This window comes from Triturus cristatus, chromosome 10 (assembly GCF_964204655.1).
Source record: "Triturus cristatus chromosome 10, aTriCri1.1, whole genome shotgun sequence".
NCBI classification, from domain to species: Eukaryota; Metazoa; Chordata; class Amphibia; order Caudata; family Salamandridae; genus Triturus; species Triturus cristatus.
In genome coordinates this window covers 42,674,945-42,693,369 of record NC_140593.1, presented here as the reverse complement: position 1 = coordinate 42,693,369, position 18,425 = coordinate 42,674,945, and the positions used below count along the sequence as shown (strand labels likewise).

The following is an 18,425-nucleotide window of genomic DNA, read 5'->3' as shown; positions in this document are numbered from 1 at the left end:
GTCCATGTGCGCTCCCCATCCCTTCTGCGATGCGTCCGTGGTAATGGTCACTGTTGGGATTGGTGGTGTCAGGCTTCTCCCTGCTGTTATGTTGTCTCTGTTCCACCAAGTTATCTCCTCCTGCACTGCGTGCGTAACAACCACTAGATCCTCCCAGCTTCCTTTTGCTTGTGACCATTGTTGTTGTAGCCATTCCTGGAATGGTCTCATGTGCAGGCGTACATTCGGCACCAGCTGGATACAGGACGCCATCATCCCCATCATCTTGCTCACAGCCCTCACTGTCAGAGCTCGCCCCTTCTGGTAGAGCTTCGCCTCCTTCAGTAGAGCCGCTGTCCTCCTCTCGCTGGGCACTACTGTACTGTTGCGGGAGTTGATCTTTGCCCCCAGGAAAATCTTCACCTGCTCCGGTTCCATTGATGACTTTCCCCAGTGGATCGAGAATCCCAGATTTGTGAGGGTGTCTGTTACGCGTTTTGCGTGCCTCTCGCACTTTCCGCGTGAGTTTGCCTTGACCAGCCAGTCGTCCAAGTAGGGGTAGACATGTATTCCCTGCCTTCGTAGGTGCGCCGCTGCCGCCGACAGGCATTTTGTAAAGACCCTTGGTGCTGATTTTAATCCGAAGGCCAGGGTCGTGAACTGGTAGTGTTCTTGTTCGATGTTGAATCTTAGAAGGCCCTTGTGCCTTCTGTTTATTGGGATGTGAAGATAGGCATCCTTGAGGTCCACGGTGACCATGAAGTCCCCTTCTCTTATCTGTGGCAGAACCTCCTGCAGTGAAGTCATTTTGAACCTTTGCGTTCTGATGAACTTGTTTAGGTAACGGAGGTCTAGTATGGGTCTGAGGTCTCCGTCTACCTTCGGAACCACGAAGTAGTTTGAGTAGACCCCTTTGTTGCGTTCTCTGAACGGCACTGTCTCTATGGCTCCCTTTTGCAGGAGTTTCCGCGTTTCTTCTCTGAGTATTGCCAGTTCTTGGGCCGATCTCAGTCTTCCCCTTGGTTTCTTGTTTGGAGGTCTTTTCTCCAAATCTACGCAGTACCCGTACTGCACAACGTTCCGTATCCACTTGTCTGTGGTTATACGCCGCCACTCCTGAAGGTAGAACCTCAGTCTTCCGCCTACTGGTGTCGTATGCTCGTAGGCTCTTGAATTTTCTCTTCCCCCTGATGACACTTTTTTGCGCCTCACCCTTGGGGTCCTGACGAGGGTAGGCGTCCTCTTGCGTGCTGAGTCACTTCGTCGAGGGCTGTTCGCCCCCTCTCCTCCTTTGGCCACGTCCGTTCCCTCTCCCGCGAAAGGACTGGCCCCGAGGTTGATATTGCCAGTTTTGCTTCTGCTGACCTTGTCCGTGACCTTCACCCTGCTGACCTTGTTGGAACGCCTGGTGCGACGTCCCCTGCTGGCTTCCTCCCCTACCGTAGGGTCTTCTCGAGGGATTTCCTCGCCTCATTCCCCTCAGCTGTAGGGCCCCCATGGACCTCGCCGTCTCGTTTTCTTTTTTCAGCTGGGTGAGCTTGTCGTCCACTGTTGCTCCGAACAGTGTCTCTCCATTGAAGGGGGTGCCAAGGATGTTGTTCTGCACTTCCGGTTTGAATCCCGAGATTCTTAGCCATGCATGCCTCCTCTCTGTGACCCCTATGGCCATGAGTCTTGCTGAAGTTTCTGCCCCATCCAACGCCGTCTTTATACAGGAGTTGGCGATGTTTTTGCCTTCATCTATCAGGTGATTCGCTCTCTGCCGGTATTCTTCGGGGAGGTGCTTTACTAACTCCCCCATCTCACCCCAGTGCTGGTGTCTATTGAGGAGTGCATTTGAATTCGCCATGCGCCAGTGCATTGCGGCGTTCCTCTCGACCTTTCTTCCTGTGAGGTCAATCCTCCTGCTCTCCTTATCCGGGGGTGGGCCCGAAGTTGCTGGTACGTTGGCCCTTCTCCTGGCCGTGGAGGCTATGATGGAGTCCGCGGTCACGCTACCCTTGATGTAAGGGGGGTCCAGGGAGGAGTGCTTATATTTCTTCTCTGTCCTGGGCGTGATCGACCGGCAGGTCGCAGGTTCCTTGAAGGCTTCTCTCCCCTGATTCATCACGCTTTGTAGCATGGGGAGGAACTGGCTCCTTGTCTGGATGGGGAGCAGTGTCTCGACGAGAAAATCGGCTTTCGGTTTCTCCTCGTCGAGTTTGACGCCGAAGGCCATTGCTGCGCTCCTGACCACCATATTGTAGACCCCGATGTCGTCGGGTGGCGAAGGCCTCGAAGGGTACGTGTCCACGGGCTCCTCCGGGTTTTCGGTGTCGAGATCGTGCCATTCGACGTCGTTGCTGGTAGATGCCGCCGATTCGTAGAACGACCGTTGGTCTTCTTCCTCGGCTTCTCCCTCATAATAGGGCTCTTCTTCCTCTTCAAGTTCTCTTGTCAGCCCTTCGGCGTCGAACTCGTCTTCGACCTCACCGACGTCCGCTGATGAAACCGTTGGAATCTTGAATTCCTTCATTCTGGCGTCGAACTCCTTCTTTCTTTGAAGGATGTTCTCCATTTCGGCCTCGAGCCGCCTCTTCTTTTTCTCCATCTCGGAGATGCTTTCGGCGTCGACCGCGGGTCTTTTCGATGAAACTTGCGTCGACGTCGAACGTTCTTTCTGCGTCGATCGGCCCGTTTCATGGGATGCTTTTGACGACCCTTGCCTTTCGGCGTCTTTCGGCACCAGGGAGTCCTTCTCTAAGGATCCGCTCGGCCTCTTGTCCGTGGTACCCCCTTTGGACGTCGAAGTTTTCGGCGCCGGGGCTCCCTTCGTGGACTTTGACTCAGATTTTCTCGAGTCACCCTCGTGTTGTCGAGGTACTTTCTGTTTTGCGTTCGACGATTCTCTTACCTCGTCTTCTTTTTTCTTGTCGGTCTCTACGACCGTGAAGTTTTCGGCTGTCTCGGCGTCGTTGTCCTCGTCGTCCGAGGAGAGGCCCAGAGCGTAGAGCGTCGGGGGCTTCCCCTTGCCATCCATGCTGGCGTTGGCCCTTCTCTGCCGCTCTCTCACCCTGAGTGTCTTCGGCGCGAAGGCTGAGCAGGCGTTGCAGTCGATACTCTGGTGATCGACCGGTAGGCAGAGGTTGCAGACCGGATGCTGGTCTTTCTGCGCGAACTTGTGGTGGCAGTTTGGGCAGAACTTGAATGGCGTCTTGTCCATTGCGCTCAGGGTCTCTGAGCGTGCATTCTCCAAGGCCGTCGAAGAAAAAGGGCGCTGGTCCTCCTTTCTTCGCGCTCCTGATGAAATCTTTTCCTTTCCTGATATCTTCTAGTGTTTCTATCGACGAAACTCGCTTTTCTTCCTTCTTCCTTCGAGTGTAATTCTGGAGCTTCCCGATGACGATCCAGACCCAACGGCGGAAAAAAGAATCTGAAGATGGCGCCCCAAAGGTGGGACTTCCGCAGGAAGCACGACGACGTCACGGGAGGTGCACCAAATGGTGTACGTCGACGCCCACCTGGGCTACGAAAAAAAAAAAAAAAAAAAAAACAAAGAAAAGACTACGAATCCGGACCCAACCACAAGATCGCGGAATAATGCACAGCATAGTGAATCCAGAAAGATTCACGCTGCAAAACTACCTATTTTTATACAAAAAACCATTGGCCTAGAGTTCAGTTCTTGAGTGTGTGAGACCATTTGCTGACTGCGGGTGTACATCAAATGCTTTACACGGTCCTCTGATACTGCCTTACTGCTCGACCAAGCTACCTCTTTAGAGAGTAAGGTTATATCTAACTTTAGCCTCTGCCAAACCTCTGGGGACTGTGGACTCTGTACACACTGTACCTATTTGGGAATGGTATACACAGAGCCACTTTCCTACAACGTGTCACTGAGGAAACCCTTCTCTCTTGTCTGTTCTTGACGTTTTTCGGACTGTGCGTAGTACTGTTGTTAAGGTCCTCCGGCCCCTAGATAAAGTTTCCCAGTACCTCCCCAGCCCCACGCACACAAACATACATAGGCCTCCATCTTGGAACCTACCACTCTTGCAGCTCAGGAGAGGGGAGCAGACCGGCTTTCTCTGTCGCGGTACCTTCCACTCTGCCCTGCCACCAGTTGGAGTCGTCTTTGTTGATGATCTGGATGATGTCACCAGTCTTGAACTTCAGCCCGGCCTCCTTGCAGGGGATAAGGCTGTCCTGCATTGGGTCGTAGTTGAACTGGGCTCTCATGTACATCTGGAGGGAGAGAGACACACATGAGTAAGATGAGGGAGGCAGGGTAAAAGTCGGTGAACTCTATGGAAGGCACACTCATGTCCATACTTAGGGAGTGAGGTCACAGTGAGTGAGTGTGCTATGTGCGTGCAGTGAGGAGAGGGTGACTGCGCTTCTATTGCAGGGTCTAGTGGTGCAGCTGATGCATGCCTATGAAGGCAGAGGAGGGTGAGTGTGCTTTGAGGTGCAGACCCAAGGATCACTGGTGTGTACATCTATGTGGTCTGGAGTAAGAAGAACGCTCTGTCTGTGCACTGGAACGGGTGCCATCTGTATGGGCAGAGTGTCATATCCATAGGCAGAACCCCTTTCCCCCCCAGTTCAGAAATGCTTTTACTTCTGTTTAGTGTATCTCATTGGAGTTAGGCCCAGGGGGCAGCAGAGCACTGTATGCGGCACAAGGAATTGAAAACATTGTTTGGGTAAAAGATAATAGAGAGACGTATACATGAAGAAACAACGCATGTACTTTTGAATTTGCATTGATCATTGAGTGCCAGCGAGGGACCTCAGTCAATGCTGACAGATTACAGTTCTAGAGGCTTTCTGGTGGGACAGGTATGTTCAGAGCTGCTGAGGAAGGAACTGCCCATCTCCAGTGCAGGTCTCCCAGAATGGGAGTGATGTGGTCAAATGTCTTCTGAGCCTGCGATCGGGTGACATGCGTCCAGGAAGACTGCTTCCAGGGGGCTAGGGTGGACTCAGGGTGGCAGAAATGGGCCTTTCCGAGTCAGCGGTAGAGACGATGAGGTGCTGAGCAGTAGCTTGGGAGTTATGAGCCATAAGGCAGGGCTTGGTCTTGAGAAAAGAGATTGCCACCACCAGGCAGTTAGGATGTTGTATTGACTTGTTCTCTGAAGGTCAACTCAAGGCTTTTGGCACTTCTGGTGTGTGAATGGGAGAAGCCCTAATGGTTCATGGTTGGATACCATAAGAGGGACAAACTCCTGCTTTGACAGTGTAGACTTTTGCGGATAAGTATGACATACAGGACTGAATGAGAATACTGGATATTGTTGGAAGATATCACTCTGGCAAAAAGATTCAGAGATCCATATTATTCGAAGTCAGTCCATTATTCAAGTTGGACATGAGGTCTTCCACCTCTTCCACTTGAGGTACAACCTTGTGTGAGGTACCAGTTCAGATGCAGTACACAAAGGCCATTTAATTCCCTGGTGTACAATGTAAAAACACAGTAAAGATAGGAAGGCATTGGTCACATGCTGCACCCCATCCCTTCTACTCTAGGTAACAAGAAGACCCTTCAGCCTCATGTGCTTTACTATAGACATAAGATCACGTCTGTGGCACATAAAGCCACAAGCTCTGCTGTCCAGTCAGCACAGCTTCCGCCCTGTTCTCTACTCCGAAACATCACGATAAACCAACGAGACACTCAAGAAAGTGGCTGGATCAGAGCAGAACCTGACGTCCCTTAACTGTTCATCAGCCAACCTCAGTAGGCTTCCAAAGCACAGGCCGGTGCATGGAAACTTCATGCAAACAGTGACCGAGCAGAGCTGTAGGGACAGGTACCAGGATCAGCCTTCCCTGCACTCACATCCAACATCTGGTGAGTTCAAAAGTGGTGCTCTCGAACATGGGGAAAGCCAGGGAGGGACACTGACCAATCATATGGTAAGATGGGGAGAGCACACGAAAGGAGGATAGAAACAAGAACCAGGAGGGCTTAAAGAAAGGGACTGAACAGGCTGGTTTACACAACTAGTACCACTCAGCCAATCAGCACATCTATAATGGATGCCAGCATTGCAAAGAAAGAGCTAAGAGGAATGGCCCAGACTGCAGGACTTGAGGAACCAGGGGCAGATAGTCTAGGTTTCGGTGCAATGCGGCAACCAGAGTTGCTGTGCTGAGCTGCGTCAATGGTGAGAAAAACAACATATCTACGATTCGCATCAATGACCCCAGTGCATTTTGGACCAAGATGGTCCCTCTTCAGGGCGATACCTCCAAGACCGAAGTCTACGTGATCCCATGAGTGCTGACAGGGGGCACTGATACGTATGGACCGTGAGAAGGTTTTTTATAAAGTCAATAGCCATGATCTTACTCTAAAATACTGAAGTCAAGATTACACATCTCCAATTATTCAACTGAAGCAAGTTATTGAAAATGATTCATAGGTTGAGAATTAAAAACAGTAAAATAATTCTGTTAATGGATATTTTCTTAAATTTGAAAGCGCAAGCACCTAAAGAAAGGCGGCTTAATGATGGCTTGTGCACTGCAGGATGATTCCCATAATCAAGAATAGCTGTGTTTGGACAGCTGTGGGAAGGCCACACACACCGGCTGCCCCAAAGAGGTGAGTTCCATACCTGTAGAGGCGGCAGACGGCTCTGCTGATTCGGGGCCACCTTGAGTGACACTGTCCCTTTGGCCTCCTTCTGCAAGACAAAATGAAGACAAGATTAGAGTGTCACGCCCTCCCAGCCAGCGGCTACCGGCTGCACGTCACTGGCACAGCTCCCTCTGTGACCGGTTCTTCTTGGTATCAAGGGGCCCTGTTGGCTTTCCCCATCCTCAGTGGACCTCCCAGAGGGCTCTGACGGTGGCCCCTGCCGCTTATTCCTATGCAAGACCACCTCAGTGGCATCCGCTCTCCTAAGGGTAAGTGGTGAGGGGAGTTGGTTCTCTTCTCTCTCCTGTGAGTGTGTAGTGAGCAGTGAAGGGAGTTGGTTGTCTTCTCCCCTTAATGTGTGGTGAGCAGTGAGGGAAGTTGCTTGTGTTCCCTAGTGGATGTATTGTGAGCAGTAAAGGTAGGTTGTCTTCCCCTACGAGTGTGTGGTGAGTAGTGAGTGGAGTTGCGTGTGGGCCTAGTGGGTGTGTGGTGAGCAGAGAGGGTAGTTGATTGTCTTTCCCTGTGAGTGTGTGGTGATCAGTGAGGGGAGATGCTTGTGTTCCCTAGTGGATGTGTGGTAAGCATTGAGGGGAGTTGCATGTGTGCCCTAGTGGGTGTTTAGTGAGCAGTGAAGGGAGCTGGTTGTCTCCCCCTGTGAGTGTGTGGTAAGCTTCAAAGGGAGTTGGTTCTCTTCTCATTTGAGTGTGTGATGAGCAGTGTGTGGAGTGGCTTGTCTTCCCTAGTGGGTGCATGGTGAGCAGTGAAGTGAGTTGCTCGTGTGACCTAGTTGGTGTGTGAAGTTGCTTATCTTTCTCTGTGAGTGTGCGGTGAGCAGTGAAGGGAGTTGCTCGTGTGACCTAGTTGGTGTGTGGAGTTGCTTATCTTTCTCTGTGAGTGTGCGGTGAGCAGTGAAGGGAGTTGCTCGTGTGACCTAGTTGGTGTGTGGAGTTGCTTATCTTTCTCTGTGAGTGTGCAGTGAGCAGTGAAGGGAGTTGCTTGTGTACCCTAGTGGGTGAGCAGTGAGGGGAGTTTTGTGCTTTGCATATGTGGCACCAGGAGGGCAGGTGTCATTGAGGACCATGTGTTGGCGTCTGCATCACACGGTGGTTCCCCTGCATCCTCTACAAATGCATCACCCTCCTCTCCTTGCTTTCTGGGTCAATGCTCTGGAGCTGTAGGTGCCTGGTGGACCTACAGGATCGAAAGAAAAGGCCTCCCAGAGTGGGTATGGCTTTCACCTTCATACTCGCCCCTACAAAAGACACTACTCACATACCAGAAGACCACTGCAGGCATCAGCCCTGTCTGCACTTAACAGGAGTACCACAAGCCACCCCTGAATGTCTCAGTGGACTTTACTATCTCTGATTTGGAGTGCTTGTCTCACCATCTGCTCACTCACTGCGTTCCATCATCAGGTACTGAACTGCCCATCCTTACTGCTCATTGCAAACTCTGCCCAGCACACGAGTCAGAGGTGCACACAAAAGATGGACTCGGGAGTCTAGACATGGGAAGCGCGGGAGCAGGAAGGAGGAAGGAGAGTCGGGGTGCCAGGACTGCGCACTTAGGAGCTGTGCACTGAGTGAGAAGAGTACAGGAGGGAGCAGAGAGAAGGGGAAGGAGGGGGAAGGGACAAGGATTCTGACAAGCAAAGCTGAGATGTCTAAATACATTAGGTGTGTGGTGGTTATATATATATATTTTTTTATTGAATACCCAATTGAGAAAAGATTACACGGTTATTGAATTGGGAAGAAGAGGATGAGATGATAATAAAAATATAGCAATATGGAAAAAAGAAAGTAAAATAAGCAGATTGCATCCGCACTTAGGGAAGATACACGTACAAATTTTAAAACAGTACCAGAACATCGACATATATTCCTATCCCTACCCAACCATACAGGATTGTACTGATATTAGATAGAAACAGGGCACAGGTGTGGTGGTTCCAGGTGCGGAGTGTGGGTAGGAAGGGTGGCCACTGAGTGAGTGCATGGAGTGTGTCCAATGAGTGGGTGTATGGAGTGCGGCCAATGAGTGGGTACAAGGAGTGTGACCATGAGTGAGGTGCATGGAGTGTGGCCCTGAGTGGATGCATTGAGTGTGGCCCTGAGTGGGTGCATGGAGTGTGGTCCTAAGTGAGGTGCATGAAGTGAGGCCAATGAGTGGGTGCATGGAGTGTGGCCCTCAGTGGGTGCATGGAGTATGGCCAATGAGTAGGTGCATGTAGTGTGGCCAATGAGTGGGTGCAAGGAGTGTGGCCAATGAGTGGGTGCATGGAGTGTGGTCAATGAGTGGGTGCAAGGAGTGTGGCCAATGATTGGGTGCAAGGAGTGTGGCCCTGAGTGAGTGCAAGGAGTGTGGCCCTGAGTGGGTGCACGGAGTGTGGCCTATGAGTGGGTGGAAGGAGTGTGGCCATGAGTGAGGTGCATGGAGTGTCACCCTGAGTGGATTCATGGAGTGTGGCCAATGAGTGGGTGCAAGGAGTGTGGCATGAGTGGGTGCATGGAGTGTGGCCAATGAGTGGGTGGAAGGAGTGTGGCCAATGAGTGGGTGGAAGGAGTGTGGCCAATGAGTGGGTGCAAGGAGTGTGGCCATGAGTGTGATGCAAGGAGTGTGGCCATGAGTGTGATGCAAGGAGTGTGGCCATGAGTGTGATGCAAGGAGTGTGGCCATGAGTGTGATGCAAGGAGTGTGGCCATGAGTGTGATGCAAGGAGTGTGGCCATGAGTGGGTGCATAGAGTGTGGCAGGCAGCATGAGAGATGGCTGTTGCAAAGGAGTAAGGGACGTGTGGGGGTAAGGCACATGGGGGCTTCATGTGTGGAGTATGGGAAGGCAGGATAGAAGGAAGGAGGAGACATGGACATGGAGTAGGATGGATGGACAAGGATCAGAGGAGAGTAAGGGATGTGTGAGTAGGTGCGGAGGGTAGCGTTTCAGGTGTGGGACATCGAAAGCTATGGTAGAATGGGGGAGGATACATGGACATAAGAGAGGATAAATAGACAAAGATGTGGAAAGGTGTAAGGAGTCGGGTGGATGCTACTTTCATGTGTGGAGTGTGGGCACGCAGTGTAGCCAGGGACTGTGTGCAGAGCGTCGGCATGGAAAGAGCACACACAGATTGCTACCTACCAGCATCTTCTGGAGCTGGTCCACAGAGTGGTTGGTGACACTTGCCCCATTGATCTCCAGGATCTCATCCCCAACATGGAGTGAACCTGTAGTGGAGAGGAACGGTGAACACAAATCACAGGTTAGACATAACACTCGTCACGAGTTAGAGATAACGTAATTTACTGGTTAGACATAACACAAGTCACAGATTAGGCATAACATAATTCACAGTTACACATAACACACTTCACCGGTTAGACATAACAAACGTCACGGGTTGGAAATAACATAATTCACAGGTTAGACATAACACGAGTCACAGGTTAGACATAACAGAAGTCACGGATTAGACATAACGCAAGTCAAAGGTTAGACATAACATAATTCACAGGTTAAACATAACACACGTCACAGGTTAAACATAAAACACGTCACAGGTTAGACAACATAATTCACAGGTTAGATATAACACACATCACAGGTTAGACATAAGACAAGTCGAGGGTTTGGCATAATGTAAATCACAATTCAGGAATGTTAGATTACAGACTGTAGCTTGAGTAGCGCTGTCACTGCCGCATGTTGATACAACGCACACTATCAGAGGGGGTTGAAACATTTAGGTCACCACTCTCCATCTTAGCTAAACATATTATGGTGACAAACTGATAAAATGTGTTCACAATCAATACCAAATACATTTGAGGAGAGTGAGTGAGATACATGATAAAATGGGTTTGGAGTAAAGAGTGTGTAGTAATCTGCTAGGGGCATATTTACAAGGAGGCGATAAAAAATTATCGCCGCTTTTGCAGCCGTTTTCGGTGAAAGCGGCGATAATTTTATCGCCTAATTAGCAATGCCACACTAACGTGTGAAACCTTGCTTTAGCGTGGGGATTCCTAACGCCCAGCTTTGCATCTCTAATGAGATGCAAAGTGGGCGTTCCTGACCTGACATGACAGGAGAAATGTCGCTAAGCGACATTTCTCCTATCATCAAGCCCCACGCTATGAAGCATAGCGGCAGGAAAAGTAGCCATAACCCCGGTTATCGCTACTTTCCTTCCGCCTGCTTCAGGACTGACTTAGCCATGATATCCTATGGAAGGTGGATATCATGGCTAAGTTTGTGAGTCCCTATCAGCAAGCTAACGCCACACTACGTGAGATTAGCGCTGGGTTTCCAGCGATAATCTCACGTTAGGCAGTTAGCGTGAGGATTTGTATCGCTGAGGAGATAAGCGTTGCTAATAGCACGCTATCTCAGCGATAAAAATCCATGTTACCTGGCGATAATTATCCTAGCGCTAAGTGCGCTGAGCGATAATTATCGCCGGTTGTTGCTGATATGCCCCCTAGTGTCTGTGAGAGTGGTAGTGGTGGAGCACATGATGTTACGCGTTCCATGCGCGACTCATAGAATGCTCTCCTCCAGGTTGGCAGTTGCCTCCTGGTGCTCCGTTATGGAGTACGAATGACGTCTCTTCTCGACACCCACGGTCTCCTGCAGAGTGTTTTGTTTTGCAGAGTGAAATACATTCCATAAATGATGAAAAGAGTGATGTCCAGTCTTGCTCCCTCCATCAAATATAAAATGTAAAGTGAGCGTGTATAATGTTTGCTGTGATGGGTGTGTGTGAGAAAGTGGCTCTGTATATACTGTTCCCTAATAGGTACAGGGTGTACAGAGTCCACAGTCCCCCAGAGGCTGATAGAGGTCAAAGTTAGGTATGACCTTACTCTCAAAAGTGGTAGCTTGGTCGAGCAGTAAGGCAGTACCAGAGGACAGTGTAAAGCATTTATTGTACACACTCAGTCAGCAAATGGTTTCACACACTCAATAACTGAACTCTAGGCCAATGATTTGTATATATAAAATATATGCTTGTTTTATTTTTAGAACCACAAAGGGGGTAAAAATATACTTTCTCAGAATGAGAGGTTGAATATAAATACTTTTGTTTCAAGCAATAAATTTGTGTAAACAGTCACAGTTGGTTGTAATAAACAATCCTATTTCCTAAACATAACAATGCATTGAGCTCAATGGTAAATTCAGGTTATTTGTAATAAATTACTTTTCAGATTACTTTTGGAATTCCAGGTCTGGATCCTAGAACCAGCCTGGGGTCAGTATTCAGAATCAAGTGAGGAAAGTCGACTTAATAACTGTAATGATTTTTAAATAATATTTAGCTATTTCAAAAGTTAGCACTTAGAAAATATTTCACAGAAAACATTCAATGGATCTCTATGGCAAGAAATTCAAATTGCAGGTAGAGTACTTTATCGTTACTTTAGTAATCCAGGACTGGGTGCCTAGACCCAGGACTGGGGTCCTTATCAAAAGCAGGTAAGTAATTTCGTTTGCAGAAATGGTACGATTTTAAAAGAATATTTCAAATTTGCAAAAGTAGATACTTAGAAGAAATTTCACAGAAAAGCAGACAATGGTTTCCTATGGGAGAAAAATGAGTTAGAAGTAAGTATAGTTGTGAACACTTTTCAGAGTCAGGGCTGGGCACCAAGATCCAGCACTGGGAGCTCACCTAGGAGCAGGTGAGTAAATTCGTTTTTGTCACTTGGCTGATTTTTGGTGAATTTTTGCAGTTTTGAAAAGTTCACACTTAGAAGATTTTTGAAGAAAAAGCCAGTCAATGTTACCCTATGAGGAAAATGAAGTTAGCGGTTTAAGGGTAGGTACTCGACTGGTAGTGTTGAAATTCCGGGCATGGACTCAGGGGTCCCCCAGTGTCAGGTAGGTACAGTTGGTTCACCCTCAGCGGTTTCAGGACGGCCGGGTGCAGAGAGAGTTGGGCCCAATGTTATCCTATGAGGGATAGGGGGGCCTTGGTTGGTGGCTGCTGTCTGGCAAGCCACGCGACTGTGGGAGCTGGGCTCCTGGTCACTTACTCAGGGCAAGTGGGGAAGTAGGTTAGTGTAGAGAGGGCACTGCCAGGGCCACTCGGGCGGCTGGGTGCAGGGTGCTTTTGAGCCTTAGGGCGCTCAATGGAAATCAATGGGAATGTTCCGGTTTGGAAAGAGGCTGCAGGCTCGGGGACGAGGATGTTTCAGGTGCCACCACCACTTCGAGAGGTAAGTTGGGTAGTTGTAGGTTAGGTGGGTACCCCGGGATTGGGCACAGGGGGTCGCAGGGCGCCCGGTGCAGGGGTGCCTTTTGACGTCGGGAATCTTACCCTCTGGTTGATCGCGGCTGGGGTGGCACTTGGTTCTGAGGCTGCAGGCTTCTTCCGGGATGTCGAGGGGGGTCCTTGGGTGCCGGACTCTGGGTCACAGTCGCCGTGGGGTCGTCCTCTGGGTCTTTGTCCACTCCGGCACTGGCCAGGCTTGGCTGGTGCAGAGTGTGTTGGGTCCGCGGTCCCGGGCTGGTGCCAGGGATAGCAAGTAGGTTTCTTGAGTAGAGCCTCTACTCGTGGGAGTCCCAGGGGCTTAGAGCTAAAAGGTAGCCAGGTCCTCCGGGGTTGGTGAGGTTGCTGGCCACGTGGGATGCCGCGCTGGTGCAGGTTCGAGAGTCGACAGGCCGGTAGGGCTGGGGCCAAAGCAGTTGGTGTCTTCTTCTCTTTTTAGCAGCTGCAGGGCAGGTCTTTGTTCTTCTTGCTCTTCTTGTCGTTTTTCTATCTGGAATCTGAGGAAGGAAGGTTCAGGGGGCCCCTAAATACTAGATTTAGGGGCGTTACAGGTAGGTGAAGGCCAGGGACCAATGGGTCCTTGTCCTGGGGTGGGTACACCCCCTATCCTGCCTCTCTCCTGTGGGAGGGGGGCAGTAGCCTAATCCTGATAGGGTAGGGCCTCCCATCTTCAAGATGGCGAGAGCCCGGAGATGTGCTTCACCTCGCCTCCCCCACCTGAGGGGTGGGGTGGGCAGGCTGGCACATCCCCTGTCCTTGTATGGGGTTTCCGGCCAAGCTTCCCGCCAGAGTGGGGGGTTGCAGTGGCCTGGGGAAACTCCAACTGGCGGCATGCCTTTGAAGCTTCCCTTTGCTCATCCTGGAGGAGGAGATTTCTCACCTCACCCAGTATGTGCATTGTTGCAGGCCCGGGAGAGCAGGGGCTCTCCCACCCAGGGGTCCAGCAACGTGTCTGCTGTGTGGCAGCCTGGGCAGCCTCAGAGCAGACGTGGATTGCAAGTTAGCTGTAAGGGGGCATCTTCTAAGATGCCCTCTGGGGTGCTTAGTACATTAAATCCTACACTGGCATCAGTGTGGGTTCAATGTGCTGAGAAGTTTGATACCAAACTTCCCAGGCTTCAGTGTTGCCAATATGGTGCTGTGGAGCTCGTGTTTGACAAGCTCTCAGCACCATGTATTCTTAAATGACAGCACTGCACTTACAGTGCCCAGGAATGGACCCGGGTACTGTAGGGGCACAGGGCTCCTGCTCCTGTGCCCACACCATAGGCGTAATGCACCCAGCTAGAGGGGTGGCTGACATATGCCTTGGCAGTGTAGGTGATGGGCATGGTACACAGTGATGTGTGCCATGTCGACTCTTTGTTTTGTCCTGCACCCAGACACTCAGCCTGCAAGGGCAGTGTGTGTGTGTAAGGGTACAGGGCCTCTGAGGGTGGCACAATGAGTGCTGCAGCCCTTAGAGGCCTTCCCTGGTCACAAGGCCCTGGGTACCTAGGGTACCATTTACTAGGGGCTGACATGTGGCTAGGGTTTGCCAATTTGGAGTTTGTGTGGTTTAAGGAAGGAACATAGGCCCTGGGCACCTGATTGGCAGGAACCCAGGGTACACTCAATCGAAGTACATTCAGCAATTTAGCAAAAAGTGGGGGCATAACATGCAAGAAAGATGGCACTTTCTCACACAACCCCCCCCCCAAACGAAAGGTGATGAGACTAACCTTGTCCTATGGAGTCTTCATTGTCTAAGTGGAAGAACCTGGAAAGTCCATCTGCATTGGCATGGGCAGTCCCTGGTCTGTGTTCCACTTCAAAGTCCATTCCCTGTAGGGAGATGGACCACCTCAGTAGTTTTGGATTTTCCCCTTTCATCTGCATTAGCCATATGAGAGGTCTGTGGTCAGTTTGAACTAGGAAGTGAGTGCCAAACAAGTATGGCCTCAGCTTCTTCAGGGACCAAACCACAGCAAAGGCCTCCCTCTCAATGGCACTCCAACGCTGCTCTCTAGGGAGTAGTCTTGGCCTTCATCATTGGTCTGGGATAGGACCGCTCCTCTCCCATGAACACCTCACCACCGGTGCCCCGCTCCTCACCCATGAACACCTCACCACCTGTGCCCTGCTCCTCGTCCACGAGCACCTCACCACCTGCGCCCCGCTCCTCACCCATGAACACCTCACCACCTGCACCCCACTCCTCACCCATGAACACCTCACCACCTGCGCCCCGCTCCTCACCCATGAACACCTCACCACCTGTGCCCTGCTCCTCACCCATGAACACCTCACCACCTGTACCCCACTCCTCACCCATGAACACCTCCCCAACAGTGCCCAGCTCCTTGCCCATGAACACCTAACCATTTGTACCCGCTTCTCACCCATGAACACCTCACCACCTGTGCCCCGCTCCTCACGCATGAACACCGCACCACCTGTGCCCTGCTCCTCGCCCATGAACACCACCACCTGCACCCCGCTCCTCACCCATGAACACCTCACCACCTGCGCCCCGCTCCTCACCCATGAACACCTCATCACCTGTACCTCACTCCTCACCCATGAACACCTCATCACCTGTAACCCACTCCTCACCCATGAATGCCTCACCTCCTGCGCCCCACTCCTCACCCATGAACACCTCACCACCTGTGCCCAATCCTCATCCATGAACAACTCACCAGCTGTGCCTGGCTCCTCACCCGTGAACACCCCACCACCTGTGCCCCGCTCCTTATCCATGAATACCTCACCACCTGCACCTGGTTCCTCCCCCCTGAACACCTCACCACCTGCACCCTGCTCCTCACCCATGAACACCTCACCACCTGTGCCCGGCTCCTCGCCCATGAACACCTCCCCATCTGTGCCCTGCTCCTCACCCATTAACACCTAACCATTTGTACCCCGTTCCACACCATGAACACGTCACCACCTGCGCCCGCTCCTCATCCATGAACACCTCCCCAACAGTGCCCAGCTCCTTGCCCATGAACACCTAACCATTTGTAACCGCTCCTCACCCATGAACACCTTACCCCCTGTGCCCCGCTCCTCACCCATGAACACCTCACCACCTGTGCCCCGCTCCTCAGCCATGAACACCTCACCACCTGTGCCCCGCTCCTCACCCATGAACACCTCACCACCGGTGCCCCGCTCCTCACCCATGAACTCCTCACCACCTGTGCCCTGCTCCTCGTCCACGAGCACCTCACCACCTGCACCCCGCTCCTCATCCATGAACACTTCACCACCTGCGCCCGCTCCTTATCCATGAACGCTTCACTATCTGTACCCGCTCCTCACCCATGACCACCTTAACACCTGCACCCTACTCCTCATCCATGAACACCTCACCACGTGCGCCTGCTCCTCACCCATGAACACCTCATCACATGTGCACTGCTCCTCACACATGAAGACCTAAACACCTGCGCCCCCTCCTCACGCATGAACTCCTCACCATCTGCACTCCGATCCTCTTCCCAGAAGTTACCCCACCTACGCCTTGTTACTCATCTGTGAACAGGGTGAAGTTAGAAGTGGAGTGATGATAGCGAGACAACTGCACATTTCCACAAGTCTTTTTTCTGAAACAAACATGGAGTTGCACAGAGACAAGGTGGTCCAACTTGCCAACACCGTTCAAATGCGTACCTTGCTCTTAACCTCCACATCATTCCCATTCAACATTCTACCCCCACACATTCCCACAAGTGCTCATAGGTATCACACACACACACAGCCACGTCATCTGCAACCATCACAAGAACAATACCACCAATATCTCCCACTGAGCCCAGCTCCTGTGCTGTGACGGTCCCCTTAGCTTGTCTGTCGATCATGTCACATGATCACATGGACTGTTCCCTCACCTTATCTGTGGATCAGTGCCCTCCCACCTGGGCGCAAAGATTGTTCCCTCACCTTATCTGATCTGTGGATTAGTGCCCTCCGACCTGGTTGCAAAGTCTGTTCCCTCACCTTATCTGTGGATCAGTGCCCTCCCACCTGGGCGCACAGACGGTTCCCTCACCTCATCTGTGGATCAGTGCCCTCCCACCTGGGCGCACAGACGGTTCCCTCACCTCATCTGTGGATCAGTGCCCTCCCACCTGGGCACACAGACTGTCTCCTTACCTTGTCTGTGTATCATGCCACCATGCAGGATGCGTCCAACGATGCAGCTCTGCTTTGAATTCAGCTTCAACGTGATGCCCTGGAGGAGAGAGGAGGAAGGAGGTTCAGTACACGAAGAGATAGCAACACATGAGACACCGTGCACACACGAGACAGGAGCAGTATGTGGCGGTGTGCACACCAGCGGTGGATGGCCACGGGCTGGCGTTTTACTGCTGATCTGCAGCGCGGGGATTGGACAGGGAGTCTGTGACGTAGTCACAGTGTCTGCTGGGACACAGAAGACCCGGCACAGAGGAGCGACGCGAGAGGCAGAAGCAGCAGATAAGTTTAACTTTTTTTAAAAATTATTATTATTATCATTATAGTCCCTCGTACCCCAATCCCCCGCCCCATCCCGTGCTCTCTCCGCACAACCTCGACCTGCCCACCACGTTTTAGGTCTCGCGCCTAGTGTTGCAGTGTGTAGCGCTGCACGAGCAGTGCTACGCACTGCAACGCTAGGCGCAAGACTTCTTCTAGGGGGTTTAAAAACGAACCTAGGAATCGCACACACTCGTGCGTGTGCCTTTCCTTTTGGCCCACGCTATTGGCCTTTGCGGGCGTCTTTTTATCAAAGACAGCACGCAATTGGCCAAAGGCGGGCGCATTGCTCCGCCCATGGCCTATTGGTGTCAGTTACCCGCACCGCCGCCATGTAGTTTCAATTATCGTGCCCAGACACGGGCGCGATAATTGAAACCACATGTCTCGCTGTGGCTGTGGTGTTGGAGAATCGTACTTGTACGAGTGTCTTTATTTGGTCATTATGTTGGGTGAGGTGAATCTTTGCAAGTCACATTTGTAAATTGGGCAGTTGCCATAATTGACCCAAAAGCCTCCGGAACCACCTGGCTGAGGTTCTGTCTCTTTTTATTTTACTTTTTATTTTACTAAGTGTTAGTGTCTCGGCCAATTCAGGGGCTTCTGTGGCTGGGTGAATGTGCTCCCCTGCTTCACATCCATAATAGCCCGGACAAATTGAAGCATGCAAGTTGGGATATAATTAAAGTGTTTAATGTTCCCTGACACCCCAGGTGTTGCAGAGTGTTCAGCACCTTGTGGAGGTAAAGACTATTTTCATGAACGTAAATGAAAGAACTACAAGTCCCAGAACACATTTTTTCTTTTCAATCGCACATCATAGAACTGAAGAGTGATGGGAATGTGTACATATTACAAAACAGTTTACTATTGCTGACAATGCAGTGCCAGGAAAGCAGACTTTGTTGCAGCCCCGCAGTTTCAATGTTGTCATTGTTGTGATTAAACTACTTCGAGTGTATCCATTTCACACCAGAAGCTTTTCCTCTACCAGTTCGAAATCAGTGTTAGATTCACCATCATTGATGTG

At 51.2% G+C, this 18,425-nt stretch overlaps 1 protein-coding gene across 1 annotated transcript in view; it reads right to left on the bottom strand.

Moving 5' to 3' along the window:
• MPP1 (MAGUK p55 scaffold protein 1) overlaps positions 1–18,425 on the bottom strand; it is a 203,656-nt gene that overhangs the window by 72,830 nt on the left and 112,401 nt on the right. The window contains exons 3-6 of the mRNA XM_085630367.1: positions 17,033–17,111; positions 9,757–9,842; positions 6,591–6,659; positions 4,010–4,206 (exon numbers count right to left, since the gene is read on the bottom strand). Of these exons, the coding sequence (XP_085486493.1) occupies positions 4,010–4,206; positions 6,591–6,659; positions 9,757–9,842; positions 17,033–17,111 (431 nt within the window). The remainder of the gene's footprint in view (positions 1–4,009; positions 4,207–6,590; positions 6,660–9,756; positions 9,843–17,032; positions 17,112–18,425) is intronic.